The sequence below is a fragment of the Gobio gobio genome (genome assembly GCF_949357685.1).
Source record: "Gobio gobio genome assembly, chromosome: 18".
Classification (NCBI taxonomy): Eukaryota; Metazoa; Chordata; class Actinopteri; order Cypriniformes; family Gobionidae; genus Gobio; species Gobio gobio.
In genome coordinates this window covers 3,550,310-3,569,382 of record NC_137111.1, presented here as the reverse complement: position 1 = coordinate 3,569,382, position 19,073 = coordinate 3,550,310, and the positions used below count along the sequence as shown (strand labels likewise).

At 46.5% G+C, this 19,073-nt stretch overlaps 1 protein-coding gene across 2 annotated transcripts in view; it reads right to left on the bottom strand.

Moving 5' to 3' along the window:
• Positions 1-19,073, bottom strand: part of abcc2 (ATP binding cassette subfamily C member 2) — a 45,652-nt gene that overhangs the window by 12,504 nt on the left and 14,075 nt on the right. For both annotated transcript variants that reach the window (XM_079843138.1, XM_079843137.1), the window contains 13 exons: positions 14,616-14,870; positions 14,438-14,503; positions 14,198-14,335; positions 13,935-14,081; positions 13,698-13,782; positions 6,685-6,751; positions 6,420-6,546; positions 6,163-6,339; positions 4,670-4,837; positions 4,129-4,312; positions 3,653-3,806; positions 1,475-1,574; positions 1,166-1,385 (listed from right to left, as the gene is read on the bottom strand). In XM_079843138.1, the coding sequence (XP_079699264.1) occupies positions 1,166-1,385; positions 1,475-1,574; positions 3,653-3,806; positions 4,129-4,312; positions 4,670-4,837; positions 6,163-6,339; positions 6,420-6,546; positions 6,685-6,751; positions 13,698-13,782; positions 13,935-14,081; positions 14,198-14,335; positions 14,438-14,503; positions 14,616-14,870 (1,888 nt within the window). The remainder of the gene's footprint in view (positions 1-1,165; positions 1,386-1,474; positions 1,575-3,652; positions 3,807-4,128; positions 4,313-4,669; positions 4,838-6,162; positions 6,340-6,419; positions 6,547-6,684; positions 6,752-13,697; positions 13,783-13,934; positions 14,082-14,197; positions 14,336-14,437; positions 14,504-14,615; positions 14,871-19,073) is intronic.

Sequence of the window (19,073 nt, the reverse complement as noted above, 5' to 3'; positions counted from 1 at the left end):
ATAATGATGCCAATATGGCTTGCCTTCACTTATTATCTTCTACACCATATGACCCACAACTTTGACAAACAAGTATATCTAGAACATGTATGTAGATGATGTGAACTAAATTTAGGTAAAGTTTATCATATTCTTATTATGAAATTCATGACCAAATGATATCCCTGAAATAGACTGTCCATCTCTCCAAACGGCTATCCTTCAGCTGAGTCTCAGACCAAAGTCATGAACAAACGTTCCTCCAGTAACGTTAATAGAGCGTTTGTTCAACGCTATCTGGTCCTTAATAATGTTAGCACAAATATATATTGTTCATAGAGCTTTTTTTTCTGAAATGTCTTAGTTGATCCAATGCTTTTTAAATGTTATTAATTATTTAATGGAACGCCGTAACGGTCACATAACCAAGATAAAAACACTAAAAACATTTAAAACTCTGAACATTATGAACGTTCAGAGAACATTTAGAAATAACATAATGGGGACGTTAGTAAATCTTTCTTAGAACATTAACAATTAACCTCCCACAACATCACACCGCATGCTATCCATTCATCCACGGGCTGTTCTCTTTCAAACTGACACCATTATTTAATTCAAAACCATGTATTTTGGGTGTTTTTGTGGTTCTTAGCATGCTTAAAATATAACATTTGACACACGAATCAGAGTTAGACATTGGCAAGAGCTGAGAAATGGCTGTGAGGGGGGGAGATGTAGCGCCACTTTTGATTGAAGTCAGTTTGGATTTATTGTGGATTTTTTGATTCATTCATTGGGATTCATGTGATTCTCACACACATTGGAGATGCTAAATTCAAAAACAGCCAATCACAGCGCACTAGGTCAGCTGGCCAATCACAGCGCACTGGGTCAACTGGCCAATCACAGCGCGCTGGGTCAACTGGCCAATCACAGCGCACTGGGTCAACTGGCCAATCAGAGCACTCTGAGCTTTATGGAAGGTGGGGCTTTTTTGGAAACAGGAGTTGCAATAATGTATGTGAAAAATACGTTTTTTTTAACATTAAAGCATTTTAACCTATTCTAGTACACCCAATAATCCAAAATAGCGAACTTGCATCATATGGCCTCTTTAAAATCCCACAATATCCTGTCCTCTATTTCATTCTGTTTATAAAAGTATTTATTAACCCTCTCATACCTTGTATTAGTCCCAGGCCTCCGAAGACGCCTATTCTCGTGTCTCTAATATGATTGGGGTAGGTTTGGTTGAAGTATTTCTCCGCATCATTAGTCCAGTCACTGAGCCACAGGTTTTGACCAATGACGGCCACATTCTGGATGAAGTAGAAGAGGAAGCTCAAGCTGACGTAACACCAGCCCATAGCCTTCAGATACTGAACATACAACGAGAACTTCACCTGGAATATGGAGGAAAACATCATTGGCACAATTACTGAGGGGAAAATAGACAACAAAACACAGAGAAGCAAAAGTTGCTATTATGTACCGTTCCGGTCTCCATCGTCTCTTTCTCAATCAGCCGCTGTCCTTTCTTATCGCCGGAGTCTTTCTTACTTCGAAGAGAGCTGTTCTTCCTCACTCGCACACTGAAGACAAAAATACAAGTGGCTCTTGGTGAACACAAAACTGCACTGTTGCAATGAAGTCTGTTGTTGCATTTCAGTGGCTTTATTGAAAGATCATGAGCATAGAGTGCAGAAGTTCCTGTTCTGGAAGTATTTCTTTAATTAATTTCTCCCATAGGGATTTCAAAAGTCTTGGTTAAAGCCATGAGCGAAGCCAACCAGCTCTGAGGTGAATCACAACACTAAACTTTGATTTGAAGCAAAAAAATGTAAACGACAAAGGTACAATACTGTGAACTTACCGACTTTAGTGAGTGAAAGAACTACAATCCCATGAAGCATTGCGAACAGTATAATCAAATTATAAACGATGGCGAAATATAAAACTATATTCAAGCTCTAGGCCTGCAGACGCTTCTACACACATTAGAGAGAGAATGGGCCGCTCTCAGGAGCTCAGAGAACTCAACAGCCACAAAATCACAGAGCGGGGTCAGCGCATGCTGAGGGTCACAGAGCGGGGTCAGCGCATGCTGAGGGTCAAAGAGCGGGGTCAGCGCATGCTGAGGGTCACAGAGCGGGGCAGCACATGCTGAGGGTCACAGAGCGGGGTCAGCGCATGCTGAGGGTCACAGAGCGGGGTCAGCGCATGCTGAGGGTCACAGAGCGGGGTCAGCGCATGCTGAGGGTCACAGAGCGGGGCAGCACATGCTGAGGGCCACAGAGCGGGGTCAGCACATGCTGAGGGTCACAGAGCGGGGTCAGAGCATGCTGAGGGTCACAGAGCGGGGTCAGCGCATGCTGAGGGTCACAGAGCGGGGTCAGCGCATGCTGAGGGTCACAGAGCGGGGTCAGCGCATGCTGAGGGTCACAGAGCGGGGTCAGCGCATGCTGAGGGTCACAGAGCGGGGTCAGCGCATGCTGAGGGTCACAGAGCGGGGTCAGCGCATGCTGAGGGTCACAGAGCGGGGTCAGCACATGCTGAGGGTCACAGAAGTCGCCAAGAGCTCCAGACCTCCAAACTTCTGTGTCCTTCAGATGAGCTCAAGAACAGTGTGTAGAGCTTCATGGAATGGGTTTCCATGGCCGAGCAGCTCATCCAAGCCTTACATCACCAAGTGCAATGCAAAGTGTGGGATGCAGTGGGGTAAAGTGCGCCGCCACTGGACTCTAGAGCAGTGGAGACGTGTTCTCTGAGTGACCAATCACGCTTCTCTGTCTGACAATCCCATGGACGAGTCTGGGTTTGGCGTTTGCCAGGATAACGGGACTTGTAGTGTCAACTTTGGTGGAGGGGGGATTATGGGGTGGGGTTGTTTTTCAGGGGTTAGTTCCAGTGAAAGGAACTCTTAATGCTTCACCAAGACATTTTGGACAATTTCATGCTCCCAACTTTGTGGGACCAGTTTGGGGACGGCCCCTTCCTGTCCCAGCATGCACCAGTGCTCAAAGCGTCGCTTCATAAAGACATGGATGAGCGATAGAACACCTTTGGGATGAATTAGAGCGGAGACTGAGAGCCAGGCCTTCTCGTCCAACATCACTAATGCGCTTCTAGAAGAATCCCCATAAACACACTCCTAAACCTTGTGGAAAGCCAGAAGAGCTGAAGCTGTTAGAGCTGCAAAGGGTATGTACATATATTAAAATATTAAGTTTTTGAGAGCATATGGAGATCGATTTCCTTTTGGGAGTGGGCGGAGCTAAAGAGATCTTTTGGCACATTTGATTGTGGCGACTCTGTGATTGGTGGAATTTTCTGTACAGCATCAAGGGGGAAGTAGTTTTTCCCACTACGAATTCTGCATTTAAAAGCAATTATCTGAAGATAAAGTTGAAACCATGTGGGCTGGTGGCTTCAACACAAGCAAATACTATCGATTAACAACCTTTTAGTTTCAGAGTAGGGCTGTCTTTAAAGGTTTATACGTTTCCTTATGGAGAAAATTAATGCAGTTTTTACTCCCGTAACCCGACTGTTGCACTTTATACTTGCTCAAGTGAGGCAACATTCAGTTATATCTGTGCGAAACACTGTGGAATAAAATCTTTTGTTCTTCATACATGTGGAAGGTTAATCGATGGCGTGTTTGGTTCACCTTCCGTTTCGCTGAGCGTGACGCTGGCTGCTGCGCAAGCTGTTTTCTCTCTTCAGTGTGTTTGAGACGATGTCCTCCGGAAAGCCATCGGCCTGTGGCTCCAAAACCTCCGGCACGGTGTCGACCTCTTCATAGGCTGACTCCTGAGCGGCTGCTGCTTGACCACAGAGAACAATCAATCACATCCTGTATGTCTGTAGAGACGCGTGCACATGTTTTGATGCAAGTAGTGCTAAAAAAATATACCTCGAAACTGCATTTCAAGTAAGTAATGCTAGATCTTTCATTCATGCGTCCCAAATCTATGATAAAAACCTTTTAACTTTTTTGAGTTAGTAAGATTTTGTTTTTAAAGAAATTAATACTTTAGCAGCTGAATTGCAAGTTCTTGTACTGAAACTGACTGCCATTTTAGAATTTAGGACAATATCTGAAGCTCAGCAGAAAAAAATGCAAATGTTGGAAGGCAGACAAACCTTTATTGCCATTATCTTTGCTGCTTTCATCTTTGCCGTAGGTTTCCATGAATTCATTGAAAGCGCCTTTATTGGCTCGAAGAGTGTCGTATGATCCCACCTCAGACACAACCCCGTTCACCAGCACAACGATCTCGTCTACATACGGCAAGAAGCTGATCCCATGTGTCACCAGGATACGAGTCTACAGCGAAAGAGGAGGAGCGAAAACAGGACAGCAATGCAGAAGTTTAAGTCAAGCAGAACATGTGCTTTTGAAATATATAATAATATAGCGAGTATCCCAGCTAAGAACGAAGTTATGAAAATGTTTTTTGTGCTAATGTTTTGAGAACATTATTAAAGACCAGATAACTTTGAACAAACTTTATACTAACGTTACTGGAAGAACATTTGTTCATAACTTTATTAGAACGTTTGCTTAAGTTCTAGGCTAAACAAAAAAAACTGTGAAATTAGCCTATAAATAAGCCTTTTTTAGCCTTGTTTGCTTTTTTTGTTGTTGTAAGAAACTGTGTTCACTTTGACATTAGTCTCCTACCTTATTTCTGAGCAGTCCTTTGGGTCCGATCACCCTTTCAAACAGATGTTTCCCCACATGTGAGTCGACCGCAGACAGCGGGTCATCCAGGAGGAACACGTCTGCGGAGCTGTAAACCGCCCTGGCCAGACTCACCCTCTGCTTCTGTCCTCCGCTCAGATTGATGCCCTGCGGCACAGCAGATCAAACACCAAAGATTCAGAGTTAGTGTTTCTCCACCTTGTTCCTGGACCAACACCGCATTAGCTTGTTGCACATAGAATGCACATTATAAAAAGATGCCTAAATCCACCACTGAGTTAGCCTAGAAATCTAGACGCAGGTCGCAAATCTAGTCAGGGTCGTCTAGCAACTCTCCTTTGGCTTGCAAACTTGAAAAACCAAACTCTAGTCGGGGCTTAACATAATGACGGCAGAGTTGCGACGGTTCCGCGTGAATTCCCTGCTAAAGAACGGCAACTCAGCCACAACCCGCTTGTGATTGTTGTCTCACCACTGATAGCGCTCTGGTTGGTTGTAGCGCTATCCTATTGCGTGCAGAGGGAATTTGGAAGACAACCGTTTATCCTGCCCCTCGGATTGAGCCCTGCCAATGGTGAGTTCCCAGACCCAACATATTGATGTGGCTCTGGCTTGTCAGGCTACCACTGAATATGCCCACTGTGACTTTACATTCGCCAGAAGTGTTGGGGAAAGTTACTTTGAAAAGTAATGCATTACAATATTGCGTTACTCCCTTAAAAAGTAACTAATTGAGTTACTTAGTTACTTTTTAAGAAAAGTAATGTGTTACGTTACTTTTGCGTTACTTTTTCTCACCTGGGCTGGGCTTGTTTTTGTTTTGTTTTTATAACCAAAAAGTGATATTTTTGTGCAACGGTAAAGACCTCTTCATACCAAAATTGAAATAATAAGCCCCAGGCAGAGGTAAAAATGCAGAGTAGAGGGCGCAGCTCTGCTGCCATTCTGGATAATGGTAGAATAGGATGCAGGAGAAAAAAGTTTTACCAATAAAAACAAAAAATCTAGTAATTTTCATCATCAAAGGTCAGCAGCAAGACATTGGTAAATTAAATATAAAGGTAGATTAAATGCATAAAAATAGTTGTGTTATTTAGCGAGGTTTGCATAGTATTCTGATTTTATTCATTTTGAAGAGTACAGAATCTTTATTGTGCAAGTGAGATAAATAAATGCTCACATTTAGTCTAGAACTACAATAACCATCATGTTCACACACACACACCTCTGACCTTATTTTTCTCAACATGAGGGCAGGAGAGCTGTCAGTCAAATTAATGTGAAAAAGTAACTCAGATATTTTGTTGTAAATTTGACAAGTAATGCGTTACTTTACTAGTTAATATTATTACGTAACTCAAGTTACTTGTAATGCGTTTCCCCCAACACTGTTCGCCAGTCTCTGTTTTCTTATATGTAAAGATTCAAGGACTAAAGGTTGGGAAGCACTGCTCTATAGCCACACGCTTTACCTTCTCTCCGATCTCAGTTTGATCTCTCCCAGGCAGAAGGTCCAGGTCCGGCCCGAGAGCGCACGCGTCCACCGCAGACTGGTAACGCTCTTCATCCAGCTCAGAGCCGAACAGGACGTTGTCCTTCAGAGACGCGTTCTGTATCCAGGCCTGCTGCGGCACATACGCCACCGACCCCTGAGAGACAAACACACATGACTAATGTCCAGCCAGCAGATGAGAGCTGCATTAATCATTCAAGAGATCCGTTTGATTACATTCATATTAATGTGGCCCTTGAGGAAGTGCAGTTCTCCCAGCAGAGCGGATATCAGCGATGTCTTCCCAGATCCCACAGCTCCGACCACTGCCACCAGACGACCCGGTTTAATGTCCAGAGACACACTGAACAACATCGGTTAAAAATCAACAACATCGGTTAAAAGCCACAGTGAAAACTGATACATAGAACACAAACACACACTGTAATAGTGTAAAAATATGATAGAGTTATGTTGTAGTGAGTGAAACGGCAAAACTCACTTTTTCAGAACGGGTTCTGTGCCTTTTTCCCAGGCAAATGTGCCGTCGGTCATGCTCACTGCAGCACCTAATTCATGAAATGATGAGAAATTTCAGCTCTTTCTGAGATTTCATACTAACTCCGCTAACAGGGAACATTCTGGCAAAGTTATGAACAAACGTTTTTCCTGTAAGGTTAAAACCATGTTTGTTTAAAGTTATCCAGTTTTTTCTAAAGCAACGTTCCCATAATGTTTGCAGATTGGTAAAATGGAATGTTAATGCTAGTGTCACGTGTATATTCAGTTTTGATTCAGTTTTCATGGTGTTCTGTTTCTGTGTGCTGTTATTTAGTTCTGTCATCCTCCGTTCCCTCCTTTTGTTTCCTAGATTACAGATTGGTCCTCAGGTCAGGCATGTTTAGTTAGTTTCTCCCTCTGTGTATTTAAGCCCTCTGTTTCAGTGTGTTCCTTGTCTTGCATTGTTTAAGGTCTATGTGATTTTAAGCTCCATGGTTGTTAATTCTCAAATTTTGTTCAAAAATTCCCAAGTCCGTTCCAGTGAGAGACATTTCCGCATGAGTGAAGTTTCAGTGAGTGAAGATCCCAAACCTGCTCTCGAGAGGGAAATTCTTGCGCTCAGCCGAGAGAGCATTGCACTGTCCATAATGGCTCTGGCATTTGTGTCTGGTCCACACACACACACATCCGCTACAGCCCCTGAGTCCACTCCAGCATCGGCTCCAGCCCCTGAGTCCACTCCAGATTCGGCTCCAGCCCGAGTCCATTCCAGTGTCCGCTCCAGTCCCAGAGTGCACTCCAGTGTCTGCTTCAGCCCCAGAGCTAAAAAAGCCCAAAAAGTGCAACACTGACCATGATAGCCACAGTTATCTTGTGTATGTAGTTGGCACACACCCCCAAAGCTCGTCCCAGAGCCACCAGCTCTCCCAAACATGGCCATGGAGGCCATCCCAAGTCCGTCCGCTCTCCCAGTAACGGCCATGGAGGCAATCCCAGGTCCGTCCGCTCTCCCAAACATGGCCACGGAGGCCATCCCAAGTCCGTCCGCTCTCCCAAACATGGCCATGGAGGCCATCCCAAGTCCGTCCGCTCTCCCAAACATGGCCATGGAGGCCATCCCAAGTCCGCCCGCTCTCCCAGACACGGCCACGAAGGCCATCCCAGGTCCGTCCGCTCTCCCAAACATGGCCACGGAGGCCATCCCAAGTCCGTCCGCTCTCCCAAACATGGCCACGGAGGCCATCCCAAGTTCGTCCGCTCTCCCAAACATGGCCATGGAGGCCATCCCAAGTCCGCCCGCTCTCCCAAACATGGCCACGGAGGCCATCCCAAGTCCGTCCCCTCTCTCAAACATGGTCATGGAGGCCATCCCAAGTCCGTCCGCTCTCCCAGACACGGCCATGGAGGCCATCCCAAGTCCGTCCGCTCTCCCAAACATGGCCATGGAGGTCATCCCAAGTCCGTCCGCTCTCCCAAACATGGCCATGGAGGCCATCCCAAGTCCGTCCGCTCTCCCAAACATGGCCATGGAGGCCATCCCAAGTCCGTCCGCTCTCCCAGACACGGCCATGGAGGCCATCCCAAGTCCGTCCGCTCTCCCAAACATGGCCATGGAGGCCATCCCAAGTCCGTCCGCTCTCCCAAACATGGCCATGGAGGCCATCCCAAGTCCGTCCGCTCTCCCAGACACGGCCATGGAGGCCATCCCAAGTCCGTCCGCTCTCCCAAACATGGCCATGGAGGCCATCCCAAGTCCGTCCGCTCTCCCAAACATGGCCATGGAGGCCATCCCAAGTCCGTCCGCTCTCCCAAACATGGCCATGGAGGCCATCCCAAGTCCGTCCGCTCTCCCAGACACGGCCATGGAGGCCATCCCAAGTCCGTCCGCTCTCCCAAACATGGCCATGGAGGCCATCCCAAGTCCGTCCGCTCTCCCAAACATGGCCATGGAGGCCATCCCAAGTCCGTCCGCTCTCCCAGACACGGCCATGGAGGCCATCCCAAGTCCGTCCGCTCTCCCAAACATGGCCATGGAGGCCATCCCAAGTCCGTCCGCTCTCCCAAACATGGCCATGGAGGCCATCCCAAGTCCGCCCGCTCTCCCAGACACGGCCACGGAGGCCATCCCAGGTCCGTCCGCTCTCCCAAACATGGCCACGGAGGCCATCCCAAGTCCGTCCGCTCTCCCAAACATGGCCATGGAGGCCATCCCAAGTCCGCCCGCTCTCCCAAACATGGCCATGGAGGCCATCCCAAGTCCGCCCGCTCTCCCAAACATGGCCACGGAGGCCATCCCAAGTCCGCCCGCTCTCCCAAACATGGCCACGGAGGCCATCCCAAGTCCGTCCCCTCTCTCAAACATGGTCATGGAGGCCATCCCAAGTCCGTCCGCTCTCCCAGACACGGCCATGGAGGCCATCCCAAGTCCGTCCGCTCTCCCAAACATGGCCATGGAGGCCATCCCAAGTCCGTCCGCTCTCCCAAACATGGCCATGGAGGCCATCCCAAGTCCGTCCGCTCTCCCAAACATGGCCATGGAGGCCATCCCAAGTCCGTCCGCTCTCCCAGACACGGCCATGGAGGCCATCCCAAGTCCGTCCGCTCTCCCAGACACGGCCATGGAGGCCATCCCAAGTCCGTCCGCTCTCCCAAACATGGCCATGGAGGCCATCCCAAGTCCGTCCGCTCTCCCAAACATGGCCATGGAGGCCATCCCAAGTCCGTCCGCTCTCCCAGACACGGCCATGGAGGCCATCCCAAGTCCGTCCGCTCTCCCAAACATGGCCATGGAGGCCATCCCAAGTCCGTCCGCTCTCCCAAACATGGCCATGGAGGCCATCCCAAGTCCGCCCGCTCTCCCAGACACGGCCACGGAGGCCATCCTAGGTCCGTCCGCTCTCCCAAACATGGCCATGGAGGCCATCCCAAGTCCGTCCGCTCTCCCAAACATGGCCATGGAGGCCATCCCAAGTCCGCCCGCTCTCCCAAACATGGCCATGGAGGCCATCCCAAGTCCGCCCGCTCTCCCAAACATGGCCACGGAGGCCATCCCAAGTCCGTCCGCTCTCCCAAACATGGCCATGGAGGCCATCCCAAGTCCGTCCGCTCTCCCAAACATGGCCATGGAGGCCATCCCAAGTCCGTCCGCTCTCCCAGACACGGCCACGGAGGCCATCCCAGGTCCGTCCGCTCTCCCAAACATGGCCACGGAGGCCATCCCAAGTCCGTCCGCTCTCCCAAACATGGCCATGGAGGCCATCCCAAGTCCGCCCGCTCTCCCAAACATGGCCATGGAGGCCATCCCAAGTCCGCCCGCTCTCCCAAACATGGCCACGGAGGCCATCCCAAGTCCGTCCGCTCTCCCAAACATGGCCATGGAGGCCATCCCAAGTCCGTCCGCTCTCCCAAACATGGCCATGGAGGCCATCCCAAGTCCGTCCGCTCTCCCAAACATGGCCATGGAGGCCATCCCAAGTCCGTCCGCTCTCCCAGACACGGCCATGGAGGCCATCCCAGGTCCGTCCGCTCTCCCAAACATGGCCACGGAGGCCATCCCAGATCCGTCCGCTCTCCCAAACATGGCCACGGAGTAGGGTTGGGTATCGTTTGGGTTTTTTTCGATTCCGGTGCCAAACCGATACTTTTAAAACGGTTCCGGTGCCTAAACGGTGCCTGAACCGATACTTTTTTTTTTTTTTTTAATGGCCACAAAACGAGGTGGATAACATTAAATGGCTTTTTATTTATTTATTTAAATTGAACCATTTATTAAAAGTTTAATGTATACTTAAATGTATGAATATAAATAAATACAAAACACAATTGACTTATTTACAAATTATAATTGACTTATTTACAAATTCACAGTAAAACCTAATAGCCACCTAACCCAACTACAACAAGCCTAATATAACTCTAAATAACAGTTACAGTAATAACAGCAGTTAGCCTAGTCTGTATTCTCGGTCTGCTACTAACCAGCTCCGAGCTTCAGCTTTATTTTGAAATATGATCATTTTCTCTGGCTAAATATTTTAGAACGCATCGCCTTAATGTTTCCATGACGACGCGTCATGTTTCTCACATGACACAGCAGCCGCAATAGCGCTGACAGCTCAGCTGTATCGGGTTTATTTCGTTTTTTCTTTTTATTCAAAATATTCTCAAACTTCTTAACTGTGTCACGAACTATCTGATGTTCAAATGTGTGAGTCAATGTGTGTTAGTTGATCTATAAAGCGCAATGGGCGGCGCCATGTTAGTTTGCGCCCCAGAATCGGATCTGTCGGATTTACAACACTTGAGTTCATTCTCGTCTTACAAAATACATGAAAGTAAGTGACCAGTGAACTGGAAGAAGAATAGAGTAAACGATATAGCTACTATTTAATGTGCATGTATCTGATGTGAATAAAACATGTAACGTTAGTCAAATTATAACCGCCTGAAAGGATTGTCATTGCCGCTTTCATAGACATCAGTGTTTGTTTTTTGCTAGTAGCCTACTTATGAGCATTTAAATGTCTGAAACCTGGAATAAACATGATGTCGTTGAAAACACTGAATAGTTGTCATGAGTTGTGATGTGACGAGCGCTGAGCTTCTGTCTCTGGCTCGGTGCCAGCCAAAGCACCCGAAAGCACGTTTGAATTTTGGCACCGAAATGAGGAACCGAAATCTGCGTTCTGATTCGGTCCGGTACATACCGGTTATATAAGTACCGGTGCCATATTGGAACCGGATTTCGGTACCCAACCCTACCACGGAGGCCATCCCAAGTCCGCCCGCTCTCCCAAACATGGCCATGGAGGCCATCCCAGGTCCGTCCGCTCTCCCAAACATGGCCACGGAGGCCATCCCAGGTCCGTCCGCTCTCCCAAACATGGCCACGGAGGCCATCCCAAGTCCGTCCGCTCTCCCAAACATGGCCATGGAGGCCATCCCAGGTCCGTCCGCTCTCCCAAACATGGCCACGGAGGCCATCCCAAGTCCGCCCGCTCTCCCAAACATGGCCACGGAGGCCATCCCAAGTCCGTCCGCTCTCCCAAACATGGCCACAGAGGCCATCCCAAGTCCGTCCGCTCTCCCAAACATGGCCACGGAGGCCATCCCAAGTCCGTCCGCTCTCCCAAACATGGCCACGGAGGCCATCCCAAGTCCGTCCGCTCTCCCAAACATGGCCACGGAGGCCATCCCAAGTCCGCCCGCTCTCCCAAACATGGCCACGGAGGCCATCGCAAGTCCGCCCGCTCTCCCAAACATGGCCACGGAGGCCATCCCAAGTCCTCCGCTCTCCCAAACATGGCCACGGAGGCCATCCCAAGTCCGCCCGCTCTCCCAAACATGGCCACGGAGGCCATCGCAAGTCCGCCCGCTCTCCCAAACATGGCCACGGAGGCCATCCCAAGTCCGCCCGCTCTCCCAAACATGGCCATGGAGGCCATCCCAGGTCCGTCCGCTCTCCCAAACATGGCCACGGAGGCCATCCCAGGTCCGTCCGCTCTCCCAAACATGGCCACGGAGGCCATTCCAAGTCCGTCCGCTCTCCCAAACATGGCCATGGAGGCCATCCCAAGTCCGCCCGCTCTCCCAAACATGGCCATGGAGGCCATCCCAGGTCCGTCCGCTCTCCCAAACATGGCCACGGAGGCCATCCCAAGTCCGCCCGCTCTCCCAAACATGGCCACGGAGGCCATCCCAAGTCCGTCCGCTCTCCCAAACATGGCCAAGGAGGCCATCCCAAGTCCGTCCGCTCTCCCAAACATGGCCATGGAGGACATCCCAAGTCCGTCCGCTCTCCCAAACATGGCCATGGAGGCCATTCCAAGTCCGTCCGCTCTCCCAGACACGGCCATGGAGGCCATCCCAAGTCCGTCCGCTCTCCCAGACACGGCCATGGAGGCCATCCCAAGTCCGTCCGCTCTCCCAAACATGGCCACGGAAGCCATCCCAAGTCCGTCCGCTCTCCCAAACATGGCCACGGAGGCCATCCCAAGTCCTCCGCTCTCCCAAACACGGCCATGGAGGCCATCCCAGGTCCGTCCGCTCTCCCAAACATGGCCATGGAGGCCATCCCAAGTCCTCCGCTCTCCCAGACACAGCCATGGAGGCCATCCCAGGTCCGTCCGCTCTCCCAAACATGGCCATGGAGGCCATCCCAAGTCCGTCCGCTCTCCCAAACATGGCCATGGAGGCCATCCCAAGTCCGTCCGCTCTCCCAGACACGGCCATGGAGGCCATCCCAAGTCCGTCCGCTCTCCCAGACACGGCCATGGAGGCCATCCCAAGTCCGTCCGCTCTCCCAAACATGGCCATGGAGGCCATCCCAAGTCCGCCCGCTCTCCCAGACACGGCCGTGGAGGCCATCCCAAGTCCTCCGCTCTCCCAGACACGGCCATGGAGGCCGCCTTGGCCACCCCCTTCTCCAGCCCTTCGTCAGCCTCCTGGGCGCCCACCCTTCCTCCCCTTTCAGACTTTTACGGTGCGAGGACGTGGTGTGATGTCACGTGTATATTCTGTTTTGATGCAGTTTTCATGGTGTTCTGTTTCTGTGTGCTGTTAATTAGTTCTGTCATCCTCCGTTCCCTGCCTGTTTGTTTCCTAGATTACAGATCGATTAGAGTCCTCAGTTCAGGCGTGTTTAGTTAGTGTCTCCCTTTGTGTATTTAAGCCCTCTGTTTCAGTGTGTTCCTTGTCTTGTTTAAGGTCTATGTGTACGTGGTTGTTAATTCTTCAAGTTAATCTCCTTTTGTTGTGTTTAAGTATTAGATTAAAAGTGACAGTTAGCGCAAAAAAGTAATTTATACATCGTTGATGGTATGTTTCAGTTGGACTTTTCGGTTCAACGTTTTTGTAAATGTTACTACTTGTTTCAGAACGTTCAAAAGTAATATTACAATGACACATGTTACTGCAAACAGTAATGAGTATGTCAAAAAGTGATTTCAGCTTTTCTAAAACAATCAGAAATCAGCTAAGTTTGTCTAAAAACACTGAAATGAGTGCTTGACTTACTGTTGCTGTCGTCATGATTTATTGCCGTTGTGTCCAGATCACTGCCACTCAGAAATTTCTCAAGTCTTTTCTTAGATACACCGGTCTAAATATTGAAAAAAGTGTGGAGTACTAATTTTGAACAAGGTCAAAAATACGATCATAACTGAAAACAAAGCTTATTGAAGGGTACCAATAAAATGCTTCTGTATCGATATCAATATAAATACAAAATAATGTATTGATTCTGTACAGTACCTGAACCATGCTAGAAATCAGCTGCGGAAGCATGGCCAGCGGGAAGCGCAGTATGTTAAAGAGCGAGATGGAGGTGAACGCTTTCTCTGCATCCAAGATGTTATCAGGACTCACAGACACAAATACAGCAAAGGTCGCCAGAGACACCTAAAGACGATGAGACAGTGGCTATAATGGTTGCAATGGTTTATCAAGATTTGAACTTTTGGTGCCTTGCAATAGAAAATCATTTCACACTGTATATAAAGCATTATCATACTCACAAGAGCTGGAGCACATGCAAATATGAAGGTGGAGACCGATGAGAGGTAGGCATATTTCCTCATCACCTTCAGCTCCTTTTCTCGAATTCCCTGAACCTGAGACTCAAAAGATGTTTCCCAGGCGTAATACTTGAGAATCTACCACACAGGCGTAAAAAAAAATGTAAATACACGTCAACAAACCTAGTTTTCATACATCCTGTAAATGTAAATATGTGAGGCATGCAAGAAACCACTTACTTTGATTCCATTCAAAATGTCATTCACAATTTTCATGCGCGAGTCTTTAAATTTCATGTTTTGCACCTGAAAGGAAGCATGTTGAGCTTAGTGGACGATGATGCAGTGTGTTATATTTCTTTTGTAACCAGATACGTCTTTTACTGTACAAGAGCAATGCTTAATGAAGCTGAATCACCTGGAAGGTCCTGGATTTGGTCGCCAGCCAGCCGTTGATGGGCACCATCAGCACCATGACCAACAGGCCCGCTAAGACCGACGGACCCAGCTCAATCCACAGGAAAGCTATGGACAGAGCGATCTGCAGTGGACACGACCACAGCAAATGAATAAAGTTGGTGACGTCGTTAAATCTTTGAGCGTCCGCTGACATCAGGTTGACGATCTCTCCGCCAGTCGACTCTTTTCTGGAGTCGTTGGATACAACTAATGCCTGAAAGGAAGCAGAGTCATCACAAAATCATCCACTGGCTATGATACAATGAGTTTAAAGTGCCCCTCGTATGCTATTCTAAAGGTTCCAGATGTTGTTTAGGAGTCTTGGAAGTAGGTTTACATCCACCCAAGGTCATAAACACTCTTATAATCTCCACTGCAGCATCAGCTCTTTTCTCTCAGTGTCTGAAACGGTTTGTTCGAAGATTCAGTCTCTCTAAACCCCGCCTCTCTGAGAGCTGCTCTGCTCTGATTGGTCAGAAACTCAATGCTCATTATCATATCTGAATCTCAGCTCTTGACACAGTGATACAAACATTAATGATGGCGTAGATTTTACCAGACCAATCTCATCAAAGTGGATTTACTTTGGATTCAGAATTCAGTCTCTCTAAAACGCGCCTCTTTGAGAGCTGCTCTGCTGTTATTGGTCAGATGGCCCAGTTTGCTGTGATTGATCAGAAAGCAAACGCTCACTATCATATCTGAATCTCAGCTCTTGACACAGTGATACGAACATTAATGATGGCGTAGGTTTTACCGGATCAATCTAATCAAAGTGGTCTTCACATGCATAGATATACATAATAAAGGCTAGATGTCTCGTCCGCGCTGATGGCCAATGGAGATCGACATCCGCACCTGGCAGCCATCTTGTCACAGTCAGCTCGCTCACTCCTAACATTGTGTTTTAATGGTGCATGTACTTTTTAAATAACCATAACTTGCTCAATTTTCAAACTGTTTGGTTTGTTATAAACGTCAGAGATTTTTCTGAATTATTATTCATAACTTGTTCAAGCATCCAGAATTACAGTCACATTAATAACGTTTGTAAGAAACCAAACCATTTGTAAATCCGTCCAGATTTCAGCGAGATAAGAGTATTTGTGTTCAGATCACTCGCCTTACATCAGGAGCCCGCCAGAAAGCTGGCCTGTGACAAGATGGTTTAGAGAGATTGAATTCTGAATCCAAAGCAAATCCACTTTGATGAGATTGATCCGGTGATTGATCCGGTGATGACGTTAGAGACTCCGCCGTGAGACATCTAGCCTTTATTATGTAGTAGGGATGCCACAATTCTCAATATAATATTGAACCGTTCGGTACGGCTTTCGCGGTTCAATACTCGCTTGTGAATTGCGTTTTTTTCGGTTTTGCATTTAATTAATTATTTTTCTTCAAATTCTATCAGTCTTCTCCATCCCAAAACTGAACAACACGACATACATTCACATCACAGGTCAGTGGTGGAGTTATACTCACAGAACACTAGAGTTATTCACAATCACCAAAGCGTTTTAAAGCCTTGCCGGTTCATTTGCGTGCGCGGTTTTAACAGGCGCTTTTCTGAGTGCGCGCACTAAACCTGTCAAACACGTGATTACTGGACTAAGTAGTCGTCTTACTGCGCTAATACTGTCAAATACACACAAGGTTTACATAAACACAGTGGGTTATGTCTAAAGTGAAAGTAAAATCGGTGTGTGTGTATATTAGATGTGCGCAGGTCTTAATTTGACAGCGGCGCAACCTATAGTGAACACACGGTCCTTAAAGGGACAGTTCACCTCTAAAATCATGTCCTTATTTACTCTAATATTGTTCCAAACCTGTATTCATTTCTCAATGACAGAATATTCATTTTTGAGTGAACTATCCCTTTAATGTTAATACAACAACAAAAGACAAAGAGAAAATCACTCACTGCTCTTGACTGAAGAACTAATACAGCAGCTTTAATAAGAATCAGTGTATATTTTATAGTGAAGTCTATGTAGTGTTTTATTTTTACATTTATTCATTCAATCTCATTCTTAAATGCTGCTGTACAGCTCTGAGCTGCCAGTGTAAATCTTTATTTATATTTATTTTATATTATACAATACACTATAATGTGCACAAGGTTTTTTTTTTTAAAGTAAAGTTAAGTTTAAGTAAGGACTTTCAATTCTTTTAAGTAAAATAAAGAAAGAGTATTGCAATAAAAAATAGTCTTTTTTCTCCTTAACCTCTTGCTGTTCCTGTCGCCTTAGAATAGAATAACAAAAAACTGATGTGACAAGCCATCAGAACCGAACCGAAAACCGTGGTTTAAAACCGAGGTATGTATTGAACCGTGGACTAACTGTAGTGTTGCATCCCTATTATGTATATTTATGTTCACATGAGCAGCTCTTCCACTACAGTGTTTGAGGGCGGGGCAAAGCACACGCTGTTCAGCCAATCAAAACCAAATTAGTTATCTAGGTTCAGCAGGAAGTGAGACTTGTTGCAGTTCAGAATAACGTCTTTCTTTTATGAGACAAAACTCCATTTATCTGCACTTTGACCTTTGAAACTGCAGACATTCACAAACAGCTCTGTTACACATTACACATCCGGAAAAGCATAATAGGGGCACTTCAGCAGACACCTAAAGCCACAAATACTGAATATCGACACAAAATAAGGATTATGAATTGATGTAAAACAGAGATCTAAGAGCACTCAAAAAAATATTTTATGATGCTGTTCACTTTATTTAAGCAATTCATCTTTTGGTTTCTGGTTTCTGGTTCAAATGTAATTGATTCAGTTACTCTTTGACATAACTTGATGTTTTCATTTTGAAGTAACTTGTTTCAATCAAGTAACCCAATCAAACAAGACTTTGACTCCCCATCATGCTTTGCAAAGGGGCAGAATTCGGAGAGTAAATGTTTAAATAAAGTGCTATTTGATGCGTTTTTAACAAGATGAGAAAATGGAGAGACTTTTTAAAGCTTAATGTTTTGTTATGTTGGTATTTAAAAGTTTGTGTTATGTTAGTGTTTTTGGAGGTTACCAAGTGTAGAGCATGTGCTTGGGGTGAGGACCTGCTAATAACATTTAAAGTTGTTTTAATAGTAAAAAACGACCACTTTGGGCATGCCATGAATGTAACAAAACCATCTGGCTAGCCAATAAGACCTTGTAAAAGGTTTTGTAAATGTTGTAAAAATAGTATTTCACTAAATAAAAATAATCAATTAAACTGGATTACTTGTTTTGGTTTGTTTTTTATATTTATTTTAGAATAATTCAATTGAATAGTTTTGGACAAAATTAAGAATGTTAACTTGATTTGACTAAATGGTATTGAATTAACCTTACGTAAAACACTTAAAGGGTTAGTTCACCCAAAAATGTAAATTGTGTCATTAATGACTGAGCCTCATGTGGTTGGACACCCGTCAGACCTCCGTTCATCTTCAGACACAAATGAAGATATTTTAGTGTAAATCTGATGCTCTGAAAGGCCTCCATTGGCTCAACTTTACACTCTCAAGACCCTTAAAAGACACTAAAGACTAAAGTTACAAAGTCCATCTCACTACAGCGGCTCTACAATAACTTTATGAAGACGAGAATAGTTTCTGTGTGCAAAAAAACCCCTAAATAACGACTTACATAGTGATGACGATTTCAAAACACAGCATCATGAAGCTTCGAAGCGTTATAAATCAGTGAGTCGATTCAGCGGTTCAGAGCGTTATGAATCAGTGAGTCGATTCAGCGGTTCAGAGCGTTATAAATCAGTGAGTCAATTCAGCGGTTCAGAGCGTTATGAATCAGTGAGTCGATTCAGCGGTTCAGAGCGTTATAAATCAGTGAGTCGATTCAGCGGTTCAGAGCGTTATGAATCAGTGAGTCGATTCAGCGGTTCAGAGCGTTATAAATCAGTGAGTCGATTCAGCGGTTCAGAGCGTTATGAATCAGTGAGTCGATTCAGCGGTTCAGAGCGTTATGAATCAGTGAGTCGATTCAGCGGTTCAGAGCGTTATGAATCAGTGAGTCGATTCAGCAGTTTGGATCGCCAAATTTCAGCAGTTTGACACGCGATCCAAATCATGATTCGACTCACTGATTCATAACGCTCCAAACCGCTGAATCGACTCACTGATTCATAACGCTTCGAAGCTTCATGAGGCCGTGTTTTGAAATCGTCATCACTATATAAGTCGTTATTTAGGGTTTTTTTGCACACAGAAACTATTCTCGTCTTCATAAAGTTATTGTAGAGCCGCTGTAGTGAGATGGACTTTGTAACTTTAGTCTTTAGTGTCTTTTAAGGGTCTTGAGAGTGTAAAGTTGAGCCAATGGAGGCCTTTCAGAGCATCAGATTTACACTAAAATATCTTCATTTGTGTCTGAAGATGAACGGAGGTCTGACGGG